At 39.0% G+C, this 24281-nt stretch overlaps 3 protein-coding genes across 4 annotated transcripts; all 3 read left to right on the top strand.

The window, feature by feature from the left end:
* The first annotated feature begins 3830 nt into the window (after positions 1–3830).
* On the top strand, positions 3831–11651 carry laptm4a (lysosomal protein transmembrane 4 alpha). Its single transcript, XM_063902352.1, has 7 exons — positions 3831–4087; positions 6009–6129; positions 7842–7918; positions 9007–9129; positions 9658–9753; positions 9888–9986; positions 10652–11651. The coding sequence occupies exons 1-7, from the start codon at positions 3959–3961 to the stop codon at positions 10724–10726; spliced, it is 720 nt and encodes a 239-aa protein (XP_063758422.1). The 5' UTR covers positions 3831–3958; the 3' UTR covers positions 10727–11651.
* A 996-nt stretch (positions 11652–12647) lies between these two features.
* matn3a (matrilin 3a) lies at positions 12648–18413 on the top strand. 2 transcript variants are annotated; one of them, XM_063902376.1, is made up of 7 exons: positions 12648–12883; positions 14016–14528; positions 15149–15724; positions 16867–16992; positions 17389–17487; positions 17634–17704; positions 17804–18413. In XM_063902376.1, exons 1-6 carry the CDS (start codon positions 12715–12717, stop codon positions 17687–17689), a joined length of 1539 nt encoding a protein of 512 aa, XP_063758446.1. In that variant the 5' UTR covers positions 12648–12714; the 3' UTR covers positions 17690–17704; positions 17804–18413. The 2 variants fall into 2 exon arrangements, with proteins under 2 accessions (XP_063758446.1, XP_063758445.1); XM_063902375.1 differs by having other exon boundaries at positions 17386–17487.
* A 3488-nt stretch (positions 18414–21901) lies between these two features.
* Positions 21902–24248, top strand: ttc32 (tetratricopeptide repeat domain 32). Its single transcript, XM_063902722.1, has 3 exons — positions 21902–22064; positions 22242–22408; positions 23423–24248. Exons 1-3 carry the CDS (start codon positions 21949–21951, stop codon positions 23548–23550), a joined length of 411 nt encoding a protein of 136 aa, XP_063758792.1. The 5' UTR covers positions 21902–21948; the 3' UTR covers positions 23551–24248.
* The last annotated feature ends 33 nt before the right edge of the window (positions 24249–24281 follow it).

The following is a 24281-nucleotide window of genomic DNA, read 5'->3' as shown; positions in this document are numbered from 1 at the left end:
TCATCACGTTTAATGGATTTTTGCCTGAAATGTGCTATATAAAATGTAAACCTTAACCTTACAAGGCAACATAAATTGTCACTCTCCCATATACTGTACGTGTTTGCAAGAATTAACATAAATTCAAAACAAAATGATTTAAATGTTATTTTTAGAAGCAGTTTCCTATCTCTGTCATCTGGTTACCCTTACATGTTTTTTTGTTCTTTTCTTTGAAGATGTTCAATACTAGGTGAAAGGATTTGTCTCTTGTTTTGTGTGGTTGAACCAGATTGGGGTTTTTTTTGTCTCAGTTTCCCTGCTCTGATGTCTGTTGGGTTTTACTTTGTGGCACGGAAATTCTTTCACACTTGGTGATAGACTTCATACGCAGCAAACAGGCTTTAATGTGGTTTCTTAGTCAAAGTGGGTTCAAGCAGCACCATTGATTCAGTTCAAAACATTGGGCTTATAAATCAAATTTGATTGATTGAGACAAATGAACTCTTTGTTGGAACAGCAGACAAGAAGACTTTTAAGAATCAATGACCAACAATGCAAAAACTATTTATATTAAGTTTGTTATTACATAAAGTAGAGAAACGCCGCAAATCCTCACATAGTAAAGGCTGGAATCTGAGAATATTTGGTGTTTAGCAGGCCTCATTTGTACAGTAATTCTCCACTCATTTAGCAAGTTATGAACAGAAAAGAGTGGCTGGTCCGTCACAGGGCTAACACATAGACAGAAAGCATTCACATCTTGGGAAAAGTTCATCTTGCATTCATGTCTCGCAAACATCAGGAGGAACAAACCATGGATTATGTGAATGTTGGGTTCACTGCAAGCATTAGTTTTGCTTGAAAAATGTTTCCAGCTGTAAACATTATTAGTGTCCACGATTACAGCTGGGCTGCACAGACAGTATGACACACATAAAAAATCCGGAGGTAGCCAAGCCTCGTTTTATTTCTGGCAGGGTGTTTACAGTATGACTGTTCAGATTGTTCGATACACAAAGAGCCTTTAAGTTTGAGTAATCCACTCTCAATCCAATCTTCTGAGTATTCCTTATCTACCCCTGTTTCAAAGCTGTAAAACATTATAGTATCTACTTATGAACAGCAGCTTTAGGTTATGTACATTGGTTGCAATTGATACAGACCATTAAGTTCCTATCAGTGAATATAGCTTGTGATTTAAATAAATAGCATTTATGGATCATTTATTTAAAGGAGATGTTTTTAAGAGGTTTTTCACTTTATGTTGAGCTCCTACGTGAACTGTAGTGTTAAGCACAAACAATAGATGATGTGTTCTTTTACCTTTACTGCTTTGCTAAATGGGTGGAGTGATTTTACGATTTAAATCAAGCTATAATGTACTCTTACTCATTACACTTTATTGGTGATAACTGCATCATTATGGGTTTGTCCGCCACAGTGTGCTATTGACATTGCGTCAGTGGGACTTTGTATCTGTGATATGATTCATTCTTAACTGTCCTCTTAAGGAAAGTTCCTTGATAGTCTTTCTTAACCTCCTCGGTTTTCATATGTCAGATGAACAGGAACAACAGGAAACAGTATTGTGTTGATCTGCATCTTTAAATATCTCCATCCCTTTTTCTCCACAATATCAGTTTCCTGGCCCTCCAGATGACTTGGAGGGATCAGGATATGACCTGGAAAGTTCTGGCTCAGGTTCAGGAGATTGGTCAGAACCAGGTAATGCTGAAGAGCACACACAATGACTATAGAAATGTTATACTCCCCTTAACATAGTATCTTTTGTTCTTGTCATTATTTTTCAAAACACACACTATATCATATTCATACTCTCTGTCTCACCAGTTGAAATAAAAGACACAGTCAGCAAAGATGGAACCAAGAGTACCTTTGATGTACGGTAGAGTCTCACTTTTTCTTTACCTCATTAGGAAGATGGCAGAACAGAAAATAAGGTTGTAATACTGCCCTCTTTTATTTTAGGGTACTTCAGACCTGAACAAAGACTTCGGATCAGAATTCATTTTTGTGGAGAGCAGCAAAAGCTTCTTGGAGAACAAAGACATCTTTGCAGGTACTTTGAATTACGGTGCACTAAGAATTTGACAGAGTTTTACCTTGTGTGATTGTTTTCTAACTCAGCAATGTGTGTTCAGCTGTTATTGCAGGAGGAGCAATAGGAGTGGCACTTGCAGCTGCACTGGCTACAATATTAATCTATACATGGCAGCACAAAGATAATGAAGGATACATCCTGGCCCAGCAGACGGCTTCAGGTGGAGATTATCACAGACCCAACAGGGAAGAAGTGATTGTTTAAATTTGAACACAAAGGTTTACGTTTTTTAAATGAAGTTGCCAGGCAAAGCATCTGGAGGGTGACTGCAAACGATTTTATTTTCTCCTGTTTTTGGCTGAAGGTTGGGGGTAAATGGGTGATAACTACCCCACCTGATACAAATGTATCTGCAGTTGTTCATTGATCATTTATTTATATTTATGAAGAATTGTTTTTGTTTACTATCTTAAAAAGGATTGGAGATTGCTTGGTTCTACACAGGGCCAAAGGTATCATTGAAGTTTTGATACTAATTTTATCTTGCTTTATTTCTTAAAGAATGATGGGTTGTCAGCAAGTGTATGATCTTATTTGGCATTGTTTGAAAAACATAGATACAGTATGTGATTCATTATCAGCCATGTAAAATACACTTTGCTATGTAATTGTTGGCAGCTATCTTTGCTTCCATGCACACTTTTTTGTAGCTTTTACTTTAAGAAAGAGTGACTTTATGAGACTGGCTTTATGAAACGTAGCCATTGTTATTGTGGGAAATGACACCAGTGCTTTTAATACCGTAACACTTCATAATATCTGGTGTAAGCCTCTCCCCTCGGTTACACCCAGGTGTAGCAGGGCATTTTAAGCTGCATGCAGGACTACTGACCTCATTATTATAAATTCCTGACTATGGCCCTGGTTTAACCAGAAATATTTAACTCCCCACTATCCCCCGTTAAAGTAAGTTAAATAATCCATGTGACATGAAGAATGAAGATGAATAATCTAGGGTGACCTCATTGTGCATAATAAATGTCAAATACTACAGTAACGTAAAAATGATGAACTGCTACAGGGTAACTATCTCTGAAATTATATTTACTATTTTTGTATTTAATAATTGTTAATAAATTGGCCTTATAACAATATGAATGCTCAATTTCGTTATGTTTGTTTTACTAGCATATAATTAGAGTGTATGTATACAGTTTATTTAACAGGTATAAACAGGAAAATGTGATTTTCTTTTCAAAGGGTAAAAGACAAAGTTGCTAAATAATGTACGCGCTCCTTAAGGTAACACAATAACACTTAATAAGCCAACTAATCACTAGATGAGTATTGAACTGTCACTTGAACTGTTGTTAATTAAAGAAATACTTAGCCAATTGAATACCGCTCAGAGTTACTGCTGACAATAATGACACCACATAGATGATATTTTCTGGAGACTTTTTAAATACAGATGTTTAGTTTTAAAAGAAAAAGAAGGATAAAAGAGCTTTTTTATCAAAACTGGCCTGAATCCTTTCAATAATAATATACCCTTTATTTATATAGCACCTTTCAAGACATGTGCAGTGACCAAGTGTTCACATTAAGATACATAACTAAAATTCATTGAAAAATAATTAATAAAACATAAAATAAAACAAAAATAAAATCACATAAAGAGTTAGAAAAAGTGACTTAAAAGAGCTGACTTTTGATGTTGCAGGCCTGATTTTGATTTGTCTTCACGCTCATTGGTTTAGATTCCTGCCAGTCAAAGTTACCCTCTGGTCCCCGTTTGTTGTTATCGCGGTGTCGCGCTGCTCGTCAGTGTGCTGGGTGGGCGTTCCTCCTCTGAGTTTGTCTGCTGACTGTTGATGCTGTGAAGAATTTTATCCTCCACGACCAGCTCTCCCGATGTTTCTTCCTACGCTTGTGGAGGACATGCATCACTTTAAACCAAGTCGAGACAGACTGTACACCACCCGGTGTTGTGGATGTTGCCACGTCCGGACGGGGACCATCATCCTGGGAACATGGTATATGGTGCGTAAAATGGTTGATGGGGATTAGCGAGCTAATGCTAGCTAGCAATGCCTGTCAACTGTGATAAGTTCGATGAAAGTAGCAAGTTACATCATGAATGGCAACAATACTTTTGACAGACCTATCAGTGTTAGCATTATGACTGTTTTCGTTCACTTTAATATCAGCTATGCGTTACTTTTGACGGTTTTTAAACAGCCGTTACACGCCTCGCGTATACAGTTGTACAGAGAGCTAGCGTTAGCATTAGGCAGCTAGCATTACATGTTTGACTAGCTCAGTGATTATGTCGATTAAACTCATCCAACCTTGAAAACACGTTGTTCAATTGATACAGAGACAACCAGTGGCATATTCCTGCAAGTTAACCATACCCGACTGGGTTCAGAGAGTATGAAATCTGTCAGATTTTGACTTATGCAGCACGTAAGCGCAAGCTAGGCAACATTGCGCTAACTTGATAGCGTAATGGCTGTCAAATCATAACAGTCTTGGCAATGAGGGAATCCACAGTAGCATGCTGTAAGGGATACGGCTTTTAACGTTATTTCTGTTGTTTAAAAGTATTTAAATAATATGATCTAGTTTTCTAATAGTTCATATGGAGGCTGAGGTAGCTACAGCTGTTTGCTAAGGTCAGCAATTACTGCCCTCTGCACATTTCTCATTCACTTCTGCATTAATCCGCTCCCCCACGTAACAGAACAGATGTTCATGTTTTCGGTTCCATTTCGAGCTTTTTGCTAGCTGGACAATACTTGACTCACTACAGAACACACGACCATTATCCTCTATTTTCACGAAATCGATGCTTTCAGATATACATTTATATTAACCTTGTTCACATATCTGTATATATGTACATTCACCTGATCAGAGTTTAACTGTTAGTTTTGTTCATACTGTTATTACATGTGTTTTCTCATGTATTTTTGTATTCCTATTTTTATCATCCCTGTTTATTTTCGTGTGTACTATCTTTGTTTCTCTTTTATCCTATCGCTGCCATAAAAAACTTAATTTCCCTAAGGGGATCAATAAAAGTCCATGTTATGGTATGTAGCACTAGGTCTCAAGCCAGATGCAACACAAGGAAAACGAAAATACGATACAACGACCAGATACAGTTGGTTAACGTTAAGACTTAGTATATTTCGGCGAAGCTGATAATGTGGTTGATTTGGCTTTTTTGCATTTAATGATCTTAACGCCAATGATTAGGAGGAGAGAGGAAGTGTGAAAATGATACTTGTCTCTCCTCCTTGATATTGTCAGAACGCATAAAGAGCTAGAAATTAGCAGTCCTGCACGTTACACTTTTTACAAGTTTTAGATAAGATGGTGAGGTCAGTGTAGAACAATAATGTTTGGTTGCCGATGCTCTGGTTCCAGGTTAGTTCCACCTCTCAAAAGCTAGTTTCTCAATGAAAGACTAGGACCATTTATTTTTAGTATTTCACATTAACTTATTTCATCTATTTTCATAGATTATATGAACTTTGATTTTCTTCCTTCCAGATAACCAGTTGTTTCAGGTCATGACAGCATGTGCTATGTCTATTTCACCTATTTTTCTACAATATTCTGTATCTTATAAATGCAGCAGATTGAATGCTGAAGCATCCTCAGGTCCTTAAATGATTGCTCCTCACGCTTTCATTACCAAATGCTGATAAATTAACCTTGACAAAGAAGGGTGATAAATAATTCACTGGTGTGTTGCCTATCTTTTCCATGCACGTTAACTTACTTAAACTGAAAAGTAATGGCTGACCTCAAGGAAGTTGTTTAATCCAAAACGGTTGTTAGAAAATGTTGGTAATTATTTAAAGGATAAACAATTTGCTGGTAATGTGTATGCGTGATTGCTGCTTGAGTTCTTTTAAAAACCCTCTTTCTTTTCCCTCCTTCTTCTCTTCAGGTTGTTAATCTGTTGATGGGCATCCTGCTGACAGTAGCTGTTACCCACCCGGAGAACGTGCCGACTATTGACTTGCAGTATGAGGTCATCGACCATTACTTTGCGTCCGACAGGATGTCTGGTAAGCAGTTCAATCTACATAAGAACTAATGAAAGGGCTAACAAATAGCATTATAAAAAGCTATAGAAAGTTTATATCTTTATTTAAAAACATTTAGTACATTTATTCAACAGGCCTTCTACTTCCATGGTGTTCAGGTTTTGCTCACTTTAACATCAAACATATGCTCTGGATTTAGAAGTGTATATGATGCAGAAGAGCTGCTGTTATGGGAGGTAGAACATGTGATTCATCTTCCTCAGGGAACAAAACTCCCCACTGAGTGCAAATCAAAACAACTCCTGAGGGCAACAGAACTGTGTGCATGTTGTTATTGGAGTGGCGTCACTTGTGTCGCTCCTTTGTATTTCCTCTAGGATTTATGTGTTTGCTAAGGTGTTTGTATTTCTATGTGCCAGGGCAGGGCTGGCAGGACTATCTGAGTGCTTTTTTAGCTGCCGGTTGTTTTGTTGATTTGGCTCGGTGACTCCTCTTCATTTTTCTGAAACATTGACTCAGCAGGAGAGAAGAGGAAACAATCGTTGTGGGTTGACCTTCCTACAGCAGGCATACAGGAGTGTAGGTTGTCCGCAAACCACAGGGGCAATGTTAGCATATTGAGAAGCTTCATCAGGCTGCACACTTTTTATTCCACACCTAGTCTGAAAATGTTCCAAGATCTTAAGAGATAACATGAGAAAAAGATCTCTAGCTTCAGGTTTGGATTAAGCTGATTATTTGTCTATAGTTAGCCTACAACAAAACAGCAATTATTTTGTTGCAGTTTCTCCAAATCCAGTTTTGTCCCCCTCTTGAACTTATGTGAAACTTAATGAAATAACTTTGGATCTTAGACGGTTTATTCGGAGAAAACGGACTATAACAAAAGAAAACAAAACTGTGATTGTAAAATTCACAATTGTCTGCGATTTAATTTAAAATTGAGATCTTGTACAGTATGACTATCTGTAACACTGCTTAAAATTGTATTTAAAGAAGCAATTTCTTTGACACATCTGACCCTGGCCTAGTTTTAGTATAAACCTAAAACTAAATACAGGTGGAGAAAAACAATACACAAAGACATATCTAAATGAGACCAGTCAAAGAACCATAATAATTGAACGATGTGGGTTTACAAACTACAAAAGTGGAAGTTCCATCAACAGAGTACAAGCCATTTTTTTGCTTTCATGAAATGAGAACTTAAGACAATGTTCTTTTTGTTTTCTAAAACCTCAACTTGAGCAACAGACAGTCCTCCATGTTTAGGTGGTTCTGCTCGAGCTGCTGAATAACAAAGGGAAGCCTTCAGGCCGCAGTGCTGCAATCGCTTTCTCACCAGCATCGTCTCATAGTCAGTTGTGCAACAGGCACAATTGTTTGAGGAAGCGATCAACTGAGTGATGGAGATAAAAAGGGGATGTGAAAGGCAGGCCTTTTAATTATCCTAGTCAGAGTTTCATTGTGTATTTACCAACGCTACGCAGCTCAGAGGGAGAGGCTTAATGCTCCCCAGAGCCGGCCTTTAAAACAGAGTTAGCTGTAAAGAGCCAAGCCCTGGGAACTGTTCACTTGCAGTATGCAAATGACTGCTGCTTCAAGGAGAGCAGACCAATACACATCCATCCACACCAGCTGATAACTAATGATTTGTGTGCGAATAAACCAAAAGTGTAATAACCCCTCCATGCTTTTTAAAAATGTCTTTATTCTTACCATTTCTCCCACAGAGAATGCCTGTGTGGGATTTGCTATCTCTCTGCTGATGCTCACCATCAGTGCCATGATGGTGTATGGGGCCATCACTGTAAGTCTGCACAGTGGATACGCTGCCGTTTCTAATTCTCTTTTTACAGCGTGTACTTACTTTAAAGCGCCGTCACGGTTTCTTATGCCAATATATAATCCCAGACAATGTGCATGCATTGAAAAAACCATTGGATTCACGCTGTTTAATAATAGCACCCGATTTCAGAAGTAAGCAAGACTTTATATGAAATACCAAAGCACCCTCCCCTTTTCCTTTTCTTTTTAAACTTCATTTTACTTTCAGCTGGTGCAGTGGGAGCTAAGCGCTCCATTCTTTGTTCTCACTGCCTGTCATCTTTACCTCACAGGCCTGCCCGATGGCATCAGGAATGACAGGTTTGATAGCCTTTAGTCGCGGACCTGCATTAAGCTGCTGGTTAGGATGTCTGCACAGCTAAAGGGTGACTCGCATCTGCTGGATCTGTTCGTGCCGACTGTGTGCAAGAGCTATGCTTTAGCTGTGCTGTACATTTCCCAGACAACAGAAGTAGAAACCCCTTTTCCAATTCAGAGTGGCGGTGCAGAGCCGCAGCTATTGTAGTGTCCCAATTAAATATCCTAAATGTTTCATGTTCATAAAAATACAGAAGATATTTAGCACTTTGCTACATTAAGTAGGATTTGAGAGTCAAGTAGGAGTATACTGGACCCAGAATCCCTGTAGAGATTCTTGTAAAGTGACCCCGTTCAAGATCAAGATTTTCTCTCTGTCTCTGTAGTCAGGCTCTTATCATTTACCCCAAACCACATGTGATGATGCAGCCACAGCCTGAGTGCAGAGGGAAAATGTTTTTTCAATCCAGGAAAACACAAATTCGACATTTAGGATAAGAAACCCAGGGTTAGAATGGAACAAACATTAAAAGCTTTTTGATTCAGGCTGTGAATGCACCATCATCATCATCTGTAGTACTTGTAAAGGGCAACACCTCCTGGATACAGGATGTCTAAATGTAAATCTAAGACAAATGTTAGGTTGAATAATGCAACATGTTCTTGTGCTCAATGACCTCAAAACAGCCTCTGCCTAACTGAAAAGTTTGTTCACTTCCATTCTCTGTCTCCCTCTGTAATCGTTCTCCTCAGCATCGTGACGGCTGGCTCATCCCGTTTTTCTGCTACCAGCTGTTTGACTTTGCTCTGAGCTGCCTGGTGGCCATCAGCTCTCTCACCTACCTTCCTCGGATCAAGGACTACCTGGAACAGCTGGTCAGTGGCAACAAATTCCCCTGTCCACGGTCTGAAGCCGTGGCAATATAAATCATGACACCGCTGTTTTTAACACAGTCAGAGAGCTGAAAAGAGTCATTTTGACCAAAAAATACACAGTTGGCACTTTAGAATATCGATTCTGAGTTTGTATCTTCATGGTTTAGTGAACTTATTGTAAATTGCTTTGGATAAAAGTGTCAGCTAAATGAAATGTTATGTAATTCCACGTTGATAGAAACTGAAGAGAAAACATAGCAAAGCAAATACGCTGCTGACTTTCCTGCTCTCCAGTCAGAATGCCTTTAAGAAATGCAATCAAAAAGAAACACTCAAAAATCTTCAAGATCTACAAATGTTGATAAATACTGACAAGGATTCGCCTATGATAATTTACTGTTTAAACATCCTCAAGCTCTCTTAGGGTTTAGTTCTCTCCTGTGTATTGCGTGGCAGCGTTGATGGTGATGTGTGTCGAGTTTAAAGAGGTCTCATTGATTATCTGCCGTCTGTTCTTGTCCTCCTCAGCCCGATTTCCCGTACAAAGATAACCTCCTCTCTCTGGACTCTAGCTGCCTGCTGCTCTTTGTGCTCGTCTTCTTTGCTTTCCTCATCATCCTCAAGGTGAAATGGTTTATTCAAAGATAAATATTAAGTAAAGAGAGGACGTGTTTGAAGTTTTGTGGTATGTCTAAATGTAAAAAGAGTTATTTAGCAAGTTAATCAACACAATTCAAAGTGATATTTTGTCTTTCCAGTCCTACCTGATCAACTGTGTGTGGAACTGCTACAAGTACATCAACAACAGGAACATGCCAGAGATCGCTGTCTACCCGGCCTTCGAGACCCCTCCCCAGGTATGCAAAGCCGCCTGACATACTCTCTGATTGACCGGTGTGAATTTTACGAGCGGTGTCTCTGTCACACTGTTGATACTTTTAGGTGCAGCAATGTGTAATGCTGACGTTGAGCCAACAGGTGGCATGCTGTCCACACAGTGATGGTCTAAGAAGCCAAAAACAGACAGTTATCACATTTAACTTAAAAGAATAACGTTTCAGAAGAAAAGACATGTTCAACCAGCTACCTTTTTAGAAATTAATTGAATGCATAATCTTTATTCAGAAGAAAAAATCTCCTTTTTAAAAGACTTTTCTGATATGTTCCCAAACAATTCAAAAAGTTTAGTCATATTGATGAGCTTCACTGGTGTTGAAGGGCTCTCATATGGTAGAAACCAACAGTTACATATTGTTTGGTAATAATTAATTGATGGTGTGTGAAGTGGCAAAAAGCATATTTAAAAGGTCCAAAATCCCAAATTGTCATATTTTAATTCCTAATGTTGTCGGACACAGCCCAATATCACCACAAGTTCCCTTTAATACCATAGGACACAAACTGTATTTATATTAGAGAAGCTAGAATCCTTTTACTTTCTGAACTTCTGCCTCATATGTGACCATTAAACCTCTTAATGTCCAGACTAATATAGATAAATCATGTGTTGTTTCTTCTCCAGTACATCCTGCCCACTTACGAGATGGCGATGAAGATGCCAGAGAAGGAGCCACCTCCTCCTTACATGCCTGCTTAAGCACCAGCCCAACACACACACACACACACACACACACACACACACACACACACACACACACACACACACACACACACACACACACACACACACACACACACACCACCATATGCATTCCTACCTTCCCTCACTAACCCTTTCTGAACACCATTTCACCCCCCACTCCCCTGACCTACTGTGTACGTGTAAGGCCACTGACAGCGTTTTGTTCAGCCCTTCCCTCTGTGACTCTACAGAGCGTCTATAGAGCATCCCTGAGGTGTGATAGCGGAAAGGTGGGAAAGACTGTAATCTGTGTGAGATGAATGAATGAATGTGATGTTTGAAAAGCAAAAGGAAGCTACCAGCCCTCGCTCCCACCCCTCTGGCCTTTTTTATGTCTTAGTAAAAGGGATACATGTGAAAATAAACTGCTTGAAATGCTATCATCGATCCATCACCATCCTATCTATAGATTGATATATGAAGTATAAAAAAAATGATGACAATCCATTTATTATAGCTCTTATTGTTGAATTGTGTTATTTTCCCTCCTAATTATTTACACCTAGACTATTCCATCTCAGTCTTTGAATGGAGTCTGTAGCACTTTTTCGTCTGGTATTTCTTTAGCTTTGCTGTGGTTCAGTTCACTGCCACCCCTGACATTTTCATCAATCTGCTGCCCCGATGTGTTAGCAAAGCTAGGTATTAGATTTCCAGCTGAGACGGAGACAGAGAGAGACAGTGGAGGGTACTGATGATGATGATGATGATGATGATGATGATGATCTTCTCTGCTTCCTCCTCGCCCAACATGTGGAGCAGCAGCTAGTCTTGTGAACATTAGTATTTGCATGCTTATCAAATGCCTCCCCATTACTTTATTGGTAATATGATTTTATCCCAGTGGAATACCTTTGATTTCAATAAACGTTTCTGAACAGTGATGTCTTCATGACTCTTTTTTTACGTCTACGATGCTGAAGGAAATTCAGAAGGGGACGGCTGTCAGGGTGTGTTGTGGAGAAACACTTGGGCTTTTTTCTAAATGTGACTATTTTTCATATAATATACAAAGATCAACAACTCTCTGGCTTTTAAACACAATTCAGACTTTAATGGTGGGAAACAAAAAAAGTGTTTTAAGCCTTAGCGAATAGTTCAGTGTGAAGCCTACAGAAAAAGTGACAAATAGAAACAATGGAGAACAACTTTGACATTAGTTGGCAGTGGAGAGTGGTGCGTTTGTGGGACTATGGCGTTTATCTGGACTGTGACCCTTGGGTAAAACAGATTTGCAGAGAGAAACAAAACGTTGATATAACCGGGACTGCTGTACAGAGCTGGAAGAATTCTGATCTTGTACTTAATTAAAAGTAGAAGGTAAAAGTCCTGTATTCATAATGTTATTCAAGTAAAAGTACACAAGCATTAGCGTCTACTCAAAGTACCAAAAGTAAAAGTACTCACTATGTAGATTGGTCCATTTCAGATTCATATTATATGTTGCCATTGTAATCATTGATGTATTCATGTTATCACGCTTTTCGAGGTGGAACTCATTTTGATTATCTTATTTACTGCAGGGTAGAATGTGAATTTAATCCAGGTGTAGCTAAAGTCTTATTTATCATTAATCCATATCTGCAGAGTAACTAAAAGTAACACGTAAATGTACCGCATTAAAAGTACAAGATTTGCCTTTGAATTGTAGTGAAGTACAAAGTAACTTAAAATGGAAATACTCAAGTAAAGTACGAGTACCTCCGAATTGTACAGAACTTGATTAAATAGTTACGTCTCCCCCAAATGCTGCTGACAATATTGAAGTTTTTTTCTATACCATCCTCCATACCGTCTCTACCGGTGGAGGTCGTGTCCCATCTCTGGATTGGGCAGGCGCTTTGACGCGTTGGGCTGAGAGACCCTCATATTTGGAGGCGGTCAGTGCGGACCATCTGAGACCGAGACAGACACCAGACAGACCACCGGAGCACTCTGCAGACATGATGAACTCTTTCCTGTGGAGCCTGCTGTGCTGCGCCGCGCTGCTGCTGCCGGATGTCCGGGCTACATACCCTCTCAGTGCGGGGGATCCGCAGCTGATCGTCGCACAGAGCTACGCACAAACCAGACTCAATGGCCGACCCCCGATCAGGACTCTGAACCCAGAAAGTAAGTTCTGAAAGAGTTGGTACTTTCTAAGTGTGATAGAAAAAGTTTAAGTGACTTAAAGTAGAAATGTAGCAATATAAAAGCACTAGTAGTTGAAAGCACATTTATTACTTTAAGTAGTTTTCAGATTAAGTAGTTTCAGATACTTTATTACTACACTACAAATGTAACTCCATTAGTTCATGTGACAGTTGTGGTTACTGGTATTATTTTAAAAATACAAATTTACTTCAATTGATGAATGAACAATAGTTTTGGCTTGTGAAACCTTGTACAAATAAGTCAAATATGGAGACATTTTCAATCTAAATGTCTCTGCTGGTTTTATTTAAATACCTTTATTTAAATCCAGGGATGAAAATGTAAAACCAAAAACTTATAATTTGGGGATTTCTTTTTGTCATCATTTGAAATGTGGCGCTATTTACAGACACAATGACCAATTGTCTTTGGTTTTATGAGGCAAATACCTTTTGCCCCAAATACTTTAAACACTGGCCAGAAGCAAAACAACTCTTAAACATTTAAGAAAAATATAAATATTAAATGGTATGAATATGACAATTTTAGTTAACTGTCAAATCAATGTAGTGGAGTAGAAAGTATTACATTTCCCGCTCAAATGTAGATGTAATATAAACTGTAATTGTTGAATTAAAGTCCCTTAAGACTATATTTAAATCTATGTACATTTCATTCCAAAGCTTCTTTCTATCTGAATTAGACTTTTTTACTCTCTTGTGTCAGTATGAATTTGAATACAAATCATTTAAACTGTTATTGGTATTAGTTTTGTATAACATTAATCTTGAAAGGCCAGATCTGGTCTAGTTAGGCTGAATATCTTTGTCTTTTAAAATGTAATCTTACCAGAAGTGGATGATTGGATTTTACACTTTTCTTAAACACAAAGTGCATGAATTGTGTAATTTGTTTACTGGGTGTTTCACAAGCGTTATTATACGGGATAATCCAAGCTTGTTAGAAAACATACCCAGCTGGCTCAACTTACACTCATGCTTCAACTAATAATGTGTCTGTCTATTGTTGTCAAATGTCTACTTACACCACCCTGCTGTACTTTCCACTTACTAATGTTCTCTATCACTTTTCCTTTCTGGTGTGCCTCTAGGCCACAGAAGTGCTTACACGTATAGAGGAGGGTATCACTACCACTACCAGCCACCAAGGATCCCTCCACCGGTAGTGTATAGACCTTTTCCTTTGTCTCCTCCGCTGACATACCACAGACCCTCCCACCCCATGCCACCATACCACCACAGATTTACCGGGCCTGTGGCTCCACATATGCACCACATATACAAAGGTCTATCTCCACCAGTAGCACTCCACCCCCATCACAGGCTCAAAGGCCAGTTCCCTCACAATTTGAAAGGTCCATGCCTGATAAAGTCAGACCCAACAGTGCCACCTGCACCTGTGTTTCCCATCCCTCCAACTCCAACTCCAACTCCAACTCCACCAGAGCCGCCAGTGCCGCCAACTCTGCCAGCAACGACAGTGACCACCATGCTGCCGGTGGTGGTGATGGTGACCACTGTGCCGCCGGTGGAGACCCCCGCTCCTGTGACGCTACCGGTCAGTACCCAAAGCGGCTTCATCACCACCGTCAGTCCTGAGACAGGTAGAAAATGACCAGTCAGGTTTGCTTTCCAACTCAAATCCTCAATGCTTTTGCAGGTCAGATCTGTTTGTTTTGAGACAGAATAGAAACACACAGAGATTATACACATGAAGTTATATGCTTTTTGTAAGATATTTTCCTTCTTACTAGAGAAGATTCACACCGCTTCTGTTTGTTTAATATAAAGCATTTGATGTTTAAAATAAGACAAGAGCTAACACTTTCCTCTTTGCTTTTGTAAAGCAAAGAGGATCTGAGGCTAAACTGCAGAAATGTAGTTTAGTATGTGTATGTTAACAGAGAGGCAGGGCTTCTAACACTGTCTCCATCTTGAGGTCTGACGTCACTTTTTGTGTTGGCATCAAGCATCCTTTTCATTCAGGGAAATGAGATAAAAGGATATGATAAGACTCCGATGGACTGAAACATTGAAATGATGTCAGTATGTTTTATGGCATGCAGTGATGCACAACAGTTTCATTTTGTCACCATGGCAAACTTGTTGTGTATCCGAAGTGTCCTCTGTTTTGATGTCACTGTGACAGTTTAATCAACACATTTGAATGTGTCTCTGAATAATGATTATGACTTAATCCTGCCATGGTTTGGTTGATCACCAGAGACAGACTCTCAGTGCAGGAGCCGTCCCCTGGACCTGGTCTTTATCATTGACAGCTCTCGCAGCGTACGTCCCGGTGAGTTTGAGAAGGTGAAGATTTTCCTGGCTGACATGGTCGACACCTTGGACGTCGGCTCGGAAGCCACTAGAGTGGCCGTGGTCAACTATGCCAGCACAGTCAAGATCGAGTTCGTCCTCAAAAACTACTTCAACAAACCCGACATGAAGAAAGCCATCACCCGCATCGAGCCTTTGGCGGCCGGCACCATGACAGGCCTCGCCATCAAGACCGCAATGAACGAAGCCTTCACCGAGGAGTCCGGAGCCAGACCGCGCTCCAGGAAAATCACCAAGGTGGCCATTATCGTGACAGACGGGAGACCCCAGGACCAGGTGGAGGAGGTGTCCGCTGCAGCCCGGGCTTCAGGCATTGAGATCTACGCTGTCGGGGTCGACAGGGCCGACATGCGCTCCCTGCAGCAGATGGCCAGCATCCCCCTGGAGGACCACGTCTTCTATGTGGAGACCTATGGCGTCATCGAGAAGCTCACCTCCAAGTTCAGAGAGACCCTGTGCGGTAGGACAAAGGGACCTGCGAGACCTTTATGCAACCATTAACCCCGGTTCTAGTTCCTCAGTAAGGGGCACCTACAGTCTACAGGGGGGTTGTTGCAGATACAGGGTTTTTGAATTATAAACTCCGAAATCATGAGGAAAAAGCCAGATGCCCTCAACCCCCACATGGACTGCAGATGCCAGCACTAGAACCTGCTTGTAGTCGCCAAGTTTAACCAGCGTAAAGTCTTGGGGCTGGGCAGCCCTAAACTTTCAGCTTCTCGTTCAGCAAACAATGCCTATTGTTAGTCATTTTTACAGAAGCCCTGAAAGGCAAGTGAGACAACATTTTTAGTAATCAATATGAGACTGATCTAAATTGCATTCTCTCCTTTGTTTATGACACATTATGTAATGTATAGCCAAAAGAAGGACATGACAGTAATGGCAGCAATGCACTTCAGTACTCTAGTGGCCAAAATGAATATTGCACAAAAGAGCGTAAAAAGAATGACTGGGCTTCTGTAAAGTTGTTCAAATCTGAATGGTGTTTGCTTTGAATATCTAAATGTGAAATGATTTTGGTGCATAGTTGAACCCCACTTTTTCAAAACAATCTAAAAAATAAGGCATTCAAACCAATAACTAAAACACACTTTAATATGGACATGTGAACATACCTTATTCTTCACATGATTTGGTAACACTGATCAGAATAATTTCTAGATTTTGATTCACTTCTGTAATTCAAAGCTTTGGACAAATGAGGTTCTGCTGTAAACTTGTATGTATTGGTCCCAAAGTTACTGTCCTGTTGTTTGTCTTGTCCCCCTAGTACTGGTGAATTAATTGATCCATGTAACTTATATATAATTACTGCTGTACTTCAGGGTTCTGTGGTACAGCGAACCTAAGCAGTTTGCAAATGACCTGGGCTGAGATGTGGTGAAGGTCTAAGAAGGGATCAAGTTTTCCACCACAATTGACATATGTTCAAGTACCAACGCAAAGGAAAGGTTGCAGATATAATATATATTTGTAAAAGCAAAAAAATATGTATGAAATGATATTTGACCTGAATTCTTTGCAGCTATTTTACCAATTAGGAGCTACTTTTACTTAAACTGTATCCAGTATCCATCCCTTAAACCCGGTTTATTGCAGGTCTGGACCCCTGTGCCATTGGAAATGACTGCGAACACATATGTGTCAACAGCAATGCCTCGTATTACTGCCAGTGTCGGATCGGTTATATCTTGAACGCGGACAAGAAAACATGTTCCCAGAAACGTAAGAACCTACTGTGTGGATTCGTATAGCAAACGTGACGTTTTGCTGTGATATTAATTAATTCTGCTAAAACTATATTTGTGCAGAATTTGTCTAAGCAGGGCTTCACAACAGCACAACCAACTGGTGTCCAATTCTCTATAATTCACTGTTTGCTGTAGCACATGATGGACAATTATCGGTTAATTTTAAAGAATGTTTTCACCAGAAGAACAATACTGCTGTTGCAAATTAAAAATGCTAAATATATATTTTAAATATTTTGGAACATTTTCTTTTTCAAGCTTTCTTCAGCAGCCCAGTTGGAAAAAGTAGAGCGGGTGTTATTGGATGTGCTTTTTTCATTCTCTGAAAGATCTGTTATATCGATGTGAAATTTGTTTTCTTCCGAAGTAGAGGTGAGGGCGGTGGTGGTGGAGGATCCCTGCAAATGTGAAGCCCGACTGGTGTTCGCCAAGCAGACACAGGCCGCTCTGCAGCAGCTCACAGCCAAGCATATCCTTTCTGTTGTTTCAGATGGAAGACTTTTTATTATAAACACTCTCTGCAGCACATTTCTCTGAGGCTGATTATTTCTACCTGCTGGCACTGTTATTGTTACATCATTTAAAAGCGTGTCTTGTTTCCTTGACTGATCTCACTGGCTGATGTGTCTGGGAGAATCGAGCGTTTGGAGAACATGGTGGGCCAGATTTAAAAGCTGCACACTGTGGTAGGTTGTGACTGCTTTTTTCTCTGGGGGGGGGGGATTTAAAAGAAAAGCCTCCCAACCACCACACAGTTTGACCTTTTGTTTATTTACTTTCTGCAGAAACAGCTCACCGGTTTACTTCCTGGACACGGACATGTGCCTCCTGTCATCCAGCCTCCCAGAACTACTGTATGGAAGTCAGACACAGATGGAGTGAAGCTGTGATTCATAAACCAATACCCCTCAAGCTACTGACTGTAGTGGACTGTTGAGTTACAATATATGCCATTTAATGTGCATTTACCTGCAGTTATTATTCTATTTCTCCTAACACGTATGTGAACATAACCAAAGGAAAGTATTATTTTAATATTTGTCATTATACAAGTATTAGTGTTTCTCCTGTACTGTTTTTATGTGATGTGTCCTGTTTGTACAAAGTTGCATATTGTATATAGTAGTGTTCATATAATTGATTTATTCGATTCATTTAGTAACAGATTTCAACAGAAAAAAGATTACATTTGACTAAATTAGATATTTTTGCATATTTTCTTTATTATAGACACTTTGTTACAGTTGAACTATTATAGCAAGTTTATAAACTTGTTACGGATAACAATTGTTAATCGTCTGTGAAAGATTATGACATGACAAATAATGTTTGCTAATATTTATTAATGTAACCAGGCAGACAAATTACACAAATAAAATACACACAAATGAGAAAGTTGTTGCACACTGTTGTCTCTTTGAGTTCTTAACAGGAGGATAATACTGACGCTACATCTGATATTAATTATTTAGCTTAATGATATGAATTAAATGAGGGAATGGCAGTCAGGCGCACGAGAAAACTACTGTATTGAGGGCTAATCATATCATTTTTCCTAGCAAAAAATACATTAAATGGCTTTTGACAACCATAAATCAAAAGATATGTCTGTTATTATTATTATAACTTCAACCTATTTAGTGTTATTAAAGCCAAAAATACATTTCTCTTAAGACAACCACTGAAAAGAAAAACATCCGACTTCAGAACATTCAAGTGTTGTCCCTGACAATTCTTTGATACAATTATAATGATAAATCCCAAATTGCATCCTGATAAAACTTTGATGAAGATAAACTCAATGTCAGAATAGACATATTGCTCTGAAATGTATTTATGCAGAAACAAAAGAGCCATTATATCCGTTCGTATAATATAACTGTACATTCCATGTATGTATTTCTGTGTCAATATAAAAGGGTAAACACGAAGGACGCTCTGACTTTTTTGTTAACAATGTGTTACAATTTACTCAAATCGCTCACATATTTGAGGTCAAGGAGAGCTCACCTCCAAACCCTGAACTCTTTCTTACCCAGAAACACACTTACAGTCACCAAACATACTAAATAAATGTCAATAGAGGTCTACAGAGCTATACATTCTTCTAACCTAAGAGGATAAATGAATTTGGACGTGAATTATGTTAACAGCTTTTCTATATATCTTCTGTTTTCGTACCCTGTTATCACCATCATGTTTTTTTACACCTTCAGTGTTGCCCAAAAACAACAGAGAGAGGTCGTCGTGTAACCTCTGGAATGAGTTGGCTTATTTGCCTGAAACAGAGCATCTGTGTCTGCTCTGTCTGTGAGAGGGAGTGAGTCAACACGCCAAAGTTTACCTGGAGTCTGGTTTGGATCCTCTCCCTCTTTCCTTTAACCGGACAGCTGTTTTAAGTTTGTTCGCTATTCCAGTGTGCATGGTTACCACACACAGGCGGTCAGGGAGGTGAGCCCACCGGTGTTTCTGTGGAGGAAGATGAATGGGATTCACATTACTCTGAGAAGTGGAAAAGACACATAAAGATTGGTGAAAAGCGTTCCTGCTCAGGTTTTTACTTGAGAATAAACTTAAATAATTTTTGAAAACTGTTTACGAAATAGTCGGATATTCAAAATAATCGAAATTTGGAAAATAAATCAGAAGTTTAAGAAGTTATACATCTAAGGGTTAAGGTCATCAAGGGCACATTTCCCACTTGTTTCTCCTTTAACATTATGATGAATAATGCAACTCTCACAAAGCTACACTAATCTACACCAAGCTTAGAGGTGGACTGAAGTTAAAAGATGTTCATTTACAAAAAAAGGGGAATGAACTGTATCCACTGTGAATGATTATTCTCAATATTTATTTCAAACTACGTTTTAATTCCTAGATCCTAGATTGTCTGCATTTTTATTCATGAATTTGATAAAAATCTACCTTAAAATATTTCAAATATTACCATGTTTTTTGTTGTTTATTATGGTGAGTTCATTCCAGACCTTATGAATATTACTGCTAATACCAAATCCGCTTGATGGTTAACGACTCAGGAAGAAGCCAGGAGAACCAGAGGTATAAAAAACATGTATTTAATTAAACATATTTTGTGAATCTCGCTCAACTTTTTTTTTGTTATGTACCAGCAATAACTCCGTACATTACAACATAGCTGCATTAAAAGTGCAGTCTGTTTTTACCCATATTTTAAAAAAACCCAACCTTAAGTATTAGGATTTTAAAATGTGACCTGAAGCGATGAAAGTTCAGTGTGGTGGTGCCGTGTGTCTGTCAGTGAAGAGGATGTAGGTTTGTGATGGATTTGTGTCTATGTTCTGGCAGACTAAAGTGGATTTTGATACTTTGTGTTAAGTCTCTCAGCAAACAGCAACATTTAGGGTCCAAAAGGAAGCTGTGAACATACCAGTCGGGTGTACAAGCTGTCCTTGCCAAAATAAACGTTGAAGATTTTCCATAGCTTCATGGAGTTTTGGTTGACCTCAAATAAAACAAATTCTGACCTCTAATGATGAACACAGTGGTTCAACGTAAGCCTGTCTCTTTTGAATGAATGGAAAAAACACTTGTGTCTTGTTCTTTCTAAAATAAACATACCATATTTTCACAGTGTGCTTATGTGTGTGTGTATGTATGAATTGATGTATGGATTTTTCTGTTTATTTGCACATTTTTTAATTCAATTTCAGTTGTTTTGTTTATGTTTTATGTAATGCACTCTGTACTGCTTTTGTATAATATGGTGCTATACAAATTGAGTAGCATTGAATTAATTTGCAGACGTCTTTCCCTTTTTATATATTTTTAGACTTCTAGACACTCAAAGATTCATGTATAGGTTTAAAGTTATCCCACATTTCCACAGGTTGTATGTTTTTGTTATTTGCCACAGCCAGCAGCATGCTCTCTTTCCTCAGGGTCAAACCGTTTGATCTGCTTCAACTCGTCCACACAATTTTGAAGATAAATGGGCCGAAAAAGGGAAGTGCACGGCTACTGAGCAACCTTTGCTTCCTTAAGGTGTCATTTTTCACCACCGCAGTTGACTTTTTCACCTGGGAGATGGTCTGAGAATTTCTCACCAGTTTGCTTATGGGTTGCCTCCTTGTTGTGTGTTTACTGAGGATCACAAGCCTTTTCTTTGAAAAACACACCCATTGATGCAAAAATAGAAAAATATTTTTCCATATAGTGAGCCACTGACAGGATTTTTGGGTATAATCTCATGCTTACACTATGAATAATGTGTAAGTTGTTTTAAGCGCACATACAGACCGTGATGTCTTTAAGACCTTGTTCTTATAGGATAGCAAGTCAAGTCAAGTCTGCCACCTGCTGTTACAAATAAACATTAGAAAGATAACCTCGATGCATAACTGACCTCATATTTTACTTTACTCTACTTGTATTTCGTGACTTATTTTGTACCAGTTATTATATCTTGTTGTTTGCACCTTATGTATGTTTGTTCATTGTTTTGCACCAGGACCGGTGAAACACAGTTTTGTTCATTCATGTACTGTACTGCATTTTATACTGAAGAATGACAATAACTTCTTGCGTGACTTGAAATATAAAATAACCAAATAAATTGAATAAAAAACAAATTCATTTATAAAGTCGCTATTATTAAATCGTTGCATCCTCTGTTAAATAAAGCACTTTCTCTGTCAACCAGTACCCTCATAATATTTTTTTAAAATGAAGAGAAGCATCAATAATGTAGGAATTATATCTTATTTAATAAGTAGGTAAAAATGATAGGTTGTATGAGGTTCAAAATGAAATACATTCTGATCTTATTATTTTCCCATCGATAAGCCCCGCCTACTTGAGAAGCACTAAAACGCGATTGGACGTTTTCTTGCGTGTCGTCACTTCCGTAGTTAGAAACCACAACAAACGTTAACAGAATTCACAACCAATGGAGGAAGACAAACCTCAAATACTTGAACATGCTCACTCTGAGTTTAAAAACCAAAACTTCAAACGTGCAGAAGAACTGTACACAAAGTTTATCTCGTCCTGCTTACAGTCCAGGTACTGGTTGCTCTTTTTTTGGCGATGTATAGCAAGTCTGTAGTCTGTACTAGTGTTGCAGCTTATTCTGTTATCTGTCAGATCCTGTGTCCCAGTTTGCTAACGTTCATCGTGTGTCTCTCACTTTGGTGTCATTTCATTACATGCATTGTCTTCAACTCTGTCGTATTTCCACAGGGAATGTGAAGATAGTCATTTGGCCATTGCTTACAACAACCGTGGACAGATAAAGTACCTCCGGGTGGATTTCCGTGAAGCAGTGGAGGACTTCAGTTCAGCAATACAGAGTGACAGCAGCTTTGAAACACCTTTCTACAACAGAGGTCTCATCCACTATAGACTAGGTAAGGTAAGGGTACAGAGACAGCTTTGGTCCAAGGTTCACAATAACACAGGAGAGTGCTATCTATCATTTTCAAGCCTGACAGAACAAAAATAATCCACTTCCGCTCTGCTTCAAAATAAATGTCAAAATCATGAATTAAAATTCTCTTTTCTATTGTATATGATTAATGTTAGGAACACTATGCAGTTTCTTTATTGGAAAGTCTTGTTCAATGGCTTCCATGTCATATTTGTCCAGTGTAGTAATAATATCTGGCAAGCCAGAATGGAAAAAAACAACTAACATCCTATAAAAAAAAGAGGTGTTTTAATACAATGCTGCATTGATTTGGAGTCATATGGTCACAATGTAGTACAGTAGTTACATAGATTGGTAAGACGGTCACTCAAAAAAGCCCAGCACTGACTCAGTGAACTATAGAAACTCCAGCAGTGGCTCAGGAATCGTAGGGTTGCCGGTTCAAGTCCCCGAACAGACTTGAAATATGGAAAGTGGACTGCTACTTGGAGAGGTCCCAGTTCACCTCCTAGGCCCTGCTGTGGTGCCCTTGAGCAAGGCACCGGACACCTCCAATCCCCCCCCCCCCCACACATTGCTCCCTGGGCGCTGCACGACAGCTGCCCACTGCTCCTAGTACTAGGATGGGTTAAATGCAGAGGACCAATTTCACTGTGTGTGCTCTGCTGTGTGCATGTATGTGACTAATAAAGAGGGCTTCATCCTCCGATTCTATCTAAACTAAGCTTTCATTAACAAATAGCCTTTCCGCAAGCTTCCTTTTGGATGTTTTTGCAAAATAGCTTGTTTCAGTGACTCCTTCTTCAGAAGTCAACCTAGATAGGTGGGTTAATTCTGTATGTATGTGGAGTCAGCTGGTATGTTCTTCTTTACAACACCAGATGGAGCTGTGTATTCACTTGTGCTCAGGCTGCCCGGGAAATAAAAATGCTGACTTTTGATAAACCAGTTTAGCAGTACATAACATATCATGAACTTTTTAAATGTCTTTCAGGTTTTTTCGATGATGCCAAGAGTGACTTCCAACAAGCATTAAAGCTCAATCCAGCTTTTGAAGATGCCAAAGTGAGCCTGAAACAGACACTTCTGGATCAGCAGCATAAGATAGACAGGGGATACTGACAACTCCACCAACTATAGAGTACACATTTTTATAAATCCTGCATGGGATGGCTATTGTTATTATGTTTTTTGATCTGAAGATGAACCCTTCGATTAAAGATATCAGCATGAAGATGAGCCTAAAAGTAAAGCACAAACCACATCAAAAAACCATCAAAGGCAATGAAAACATAACGATAGCTGCAAAGCCTCTCTCAGGCAGAACCCATGAAACCAAGTAGGAATTCCTCAGGGATGGGTGCGACATTTTTATAGATCTTTAGTAAGCAGAGCATTCATTATCCCTTTTTCTGCACTGACCCAACACTCCTCCCGTTGGAAAATAATGTAATGGCCTTATAAAGGTAAATATATCGTGGCTTAAGTCTGTGAGTGGACGGAGCAGACTAATCGACCCTGGCGAAACGATGAGCTCGGGTTTTACTATCTGTAATAAATGTTAGTGCATCATGTTGCAAGGAGGTTTCAGAATATATACAAACAATAATCAAAGTGTTATATTACAGTAATTGCAAGGAGTCCCCGCAGCAAAGCAGAAATCAACAAAAGGATATGTGGTTTTAAGGAAAAGTACAATTTATTATTAATTGTGGATTCATTTGTTGCTTCTTTAAGTATAAACGTGATATATTTGAAATACCAAATAGAAATGTATAAACATTTGCTGAACAATAAATATTTTTGTTACACTACAGAAATGTGTGTTTTTCCTTTACATACACACCTTTTAA

Source organism: Eleginops maclovinus, chromosome 15 (assembly GCF_036324505.1).
Source record: "Eleginops maclovinus isolate JMC-PN-2008 ecotype Puerto Natales chromosome 15, JC_Emac_rtc_rv5, whole genome shotgun sequence".
In the NCBI taxonomy this organism is placed as follows: Eukaryota; Metazoa; Chordata; class Actinopteri; order Perciformes; family Eleginopidae; genus Eleginops; species Eleginops maclovinus.
The sequence above is the reverse complement of the archived record's forward strand: the minus strand, read 5'-3'. Positions and strand labels throughout refer to the sequence as shown.

Excerpts from the sequence above, each read along its gene's own strand:
- laptm4a (XM_063902352.1), top strand. The coding sequence starts at position 3,959 with ATGTTTCTTCCTACGCTTGTGGAGGACATGCATCACTTTAAACCAAGT. Across the intron at positions 9,754-9,887 it reads CTTTCCTCATCATCCTCAAG|TCCTACCTGATCAACTGTGT; the intron begins GTGAAATGGTTT and ends TTGTCTTTCCAG. Across the intron at positions 9,987-10,651 it reads CCTTCGAGACCCCTCCCCAG|TACATCCTGCCCACTTACGA; the intron begins GTATGCAAAGCC and ends TTTCTTCTCCAG.
- matn3a (XM_063902375.1), top strand. The coding sequence starts at position 12,715 with ATGATGAACTCTTTCCTGTGGAGCCTGCTGTGCTGCGCCGCGCTGCTG. Across the intron at positions 12,884-14,015 it reads CAGGACTCTGAACCCAGAAA|GCCACAGAAGTGCTTACACG; the intron begins GTAAGTTCTGAA and ends GTGTGCCTCTAG. Across the intron at positions 16,993-17,385 it reads GAAAACATGTTCCCAGAAAC|TAGAGGTGAGGGCGGTGGTG; the intron begins GTAAGAACCTAC and ends TTTCTTCCGAAG.
- ttc32 (XM_063902722.1), top strand. The coding sequence starts at position 21,949 with ATGGAGGAAGACAAACCTCAAATACTTGAACATGCTCACTCTGAGTTT. Across the intron at positions 22,065-22,241 it reads TCGTCCTGCTTACAGTCCAG|GGAATGTGAAGATAGTCATT; the intron begins GTACTGGTTGCT and ends GTATTTCCACAG. Across the intron at positions 22,409-23,422 it reads TCTCATCCACTATAGACTAG|GTTTTTTCGATGATGCCAAG; the intron begins GTAAGGTAAGGG and ends AATGTCTTTCAG.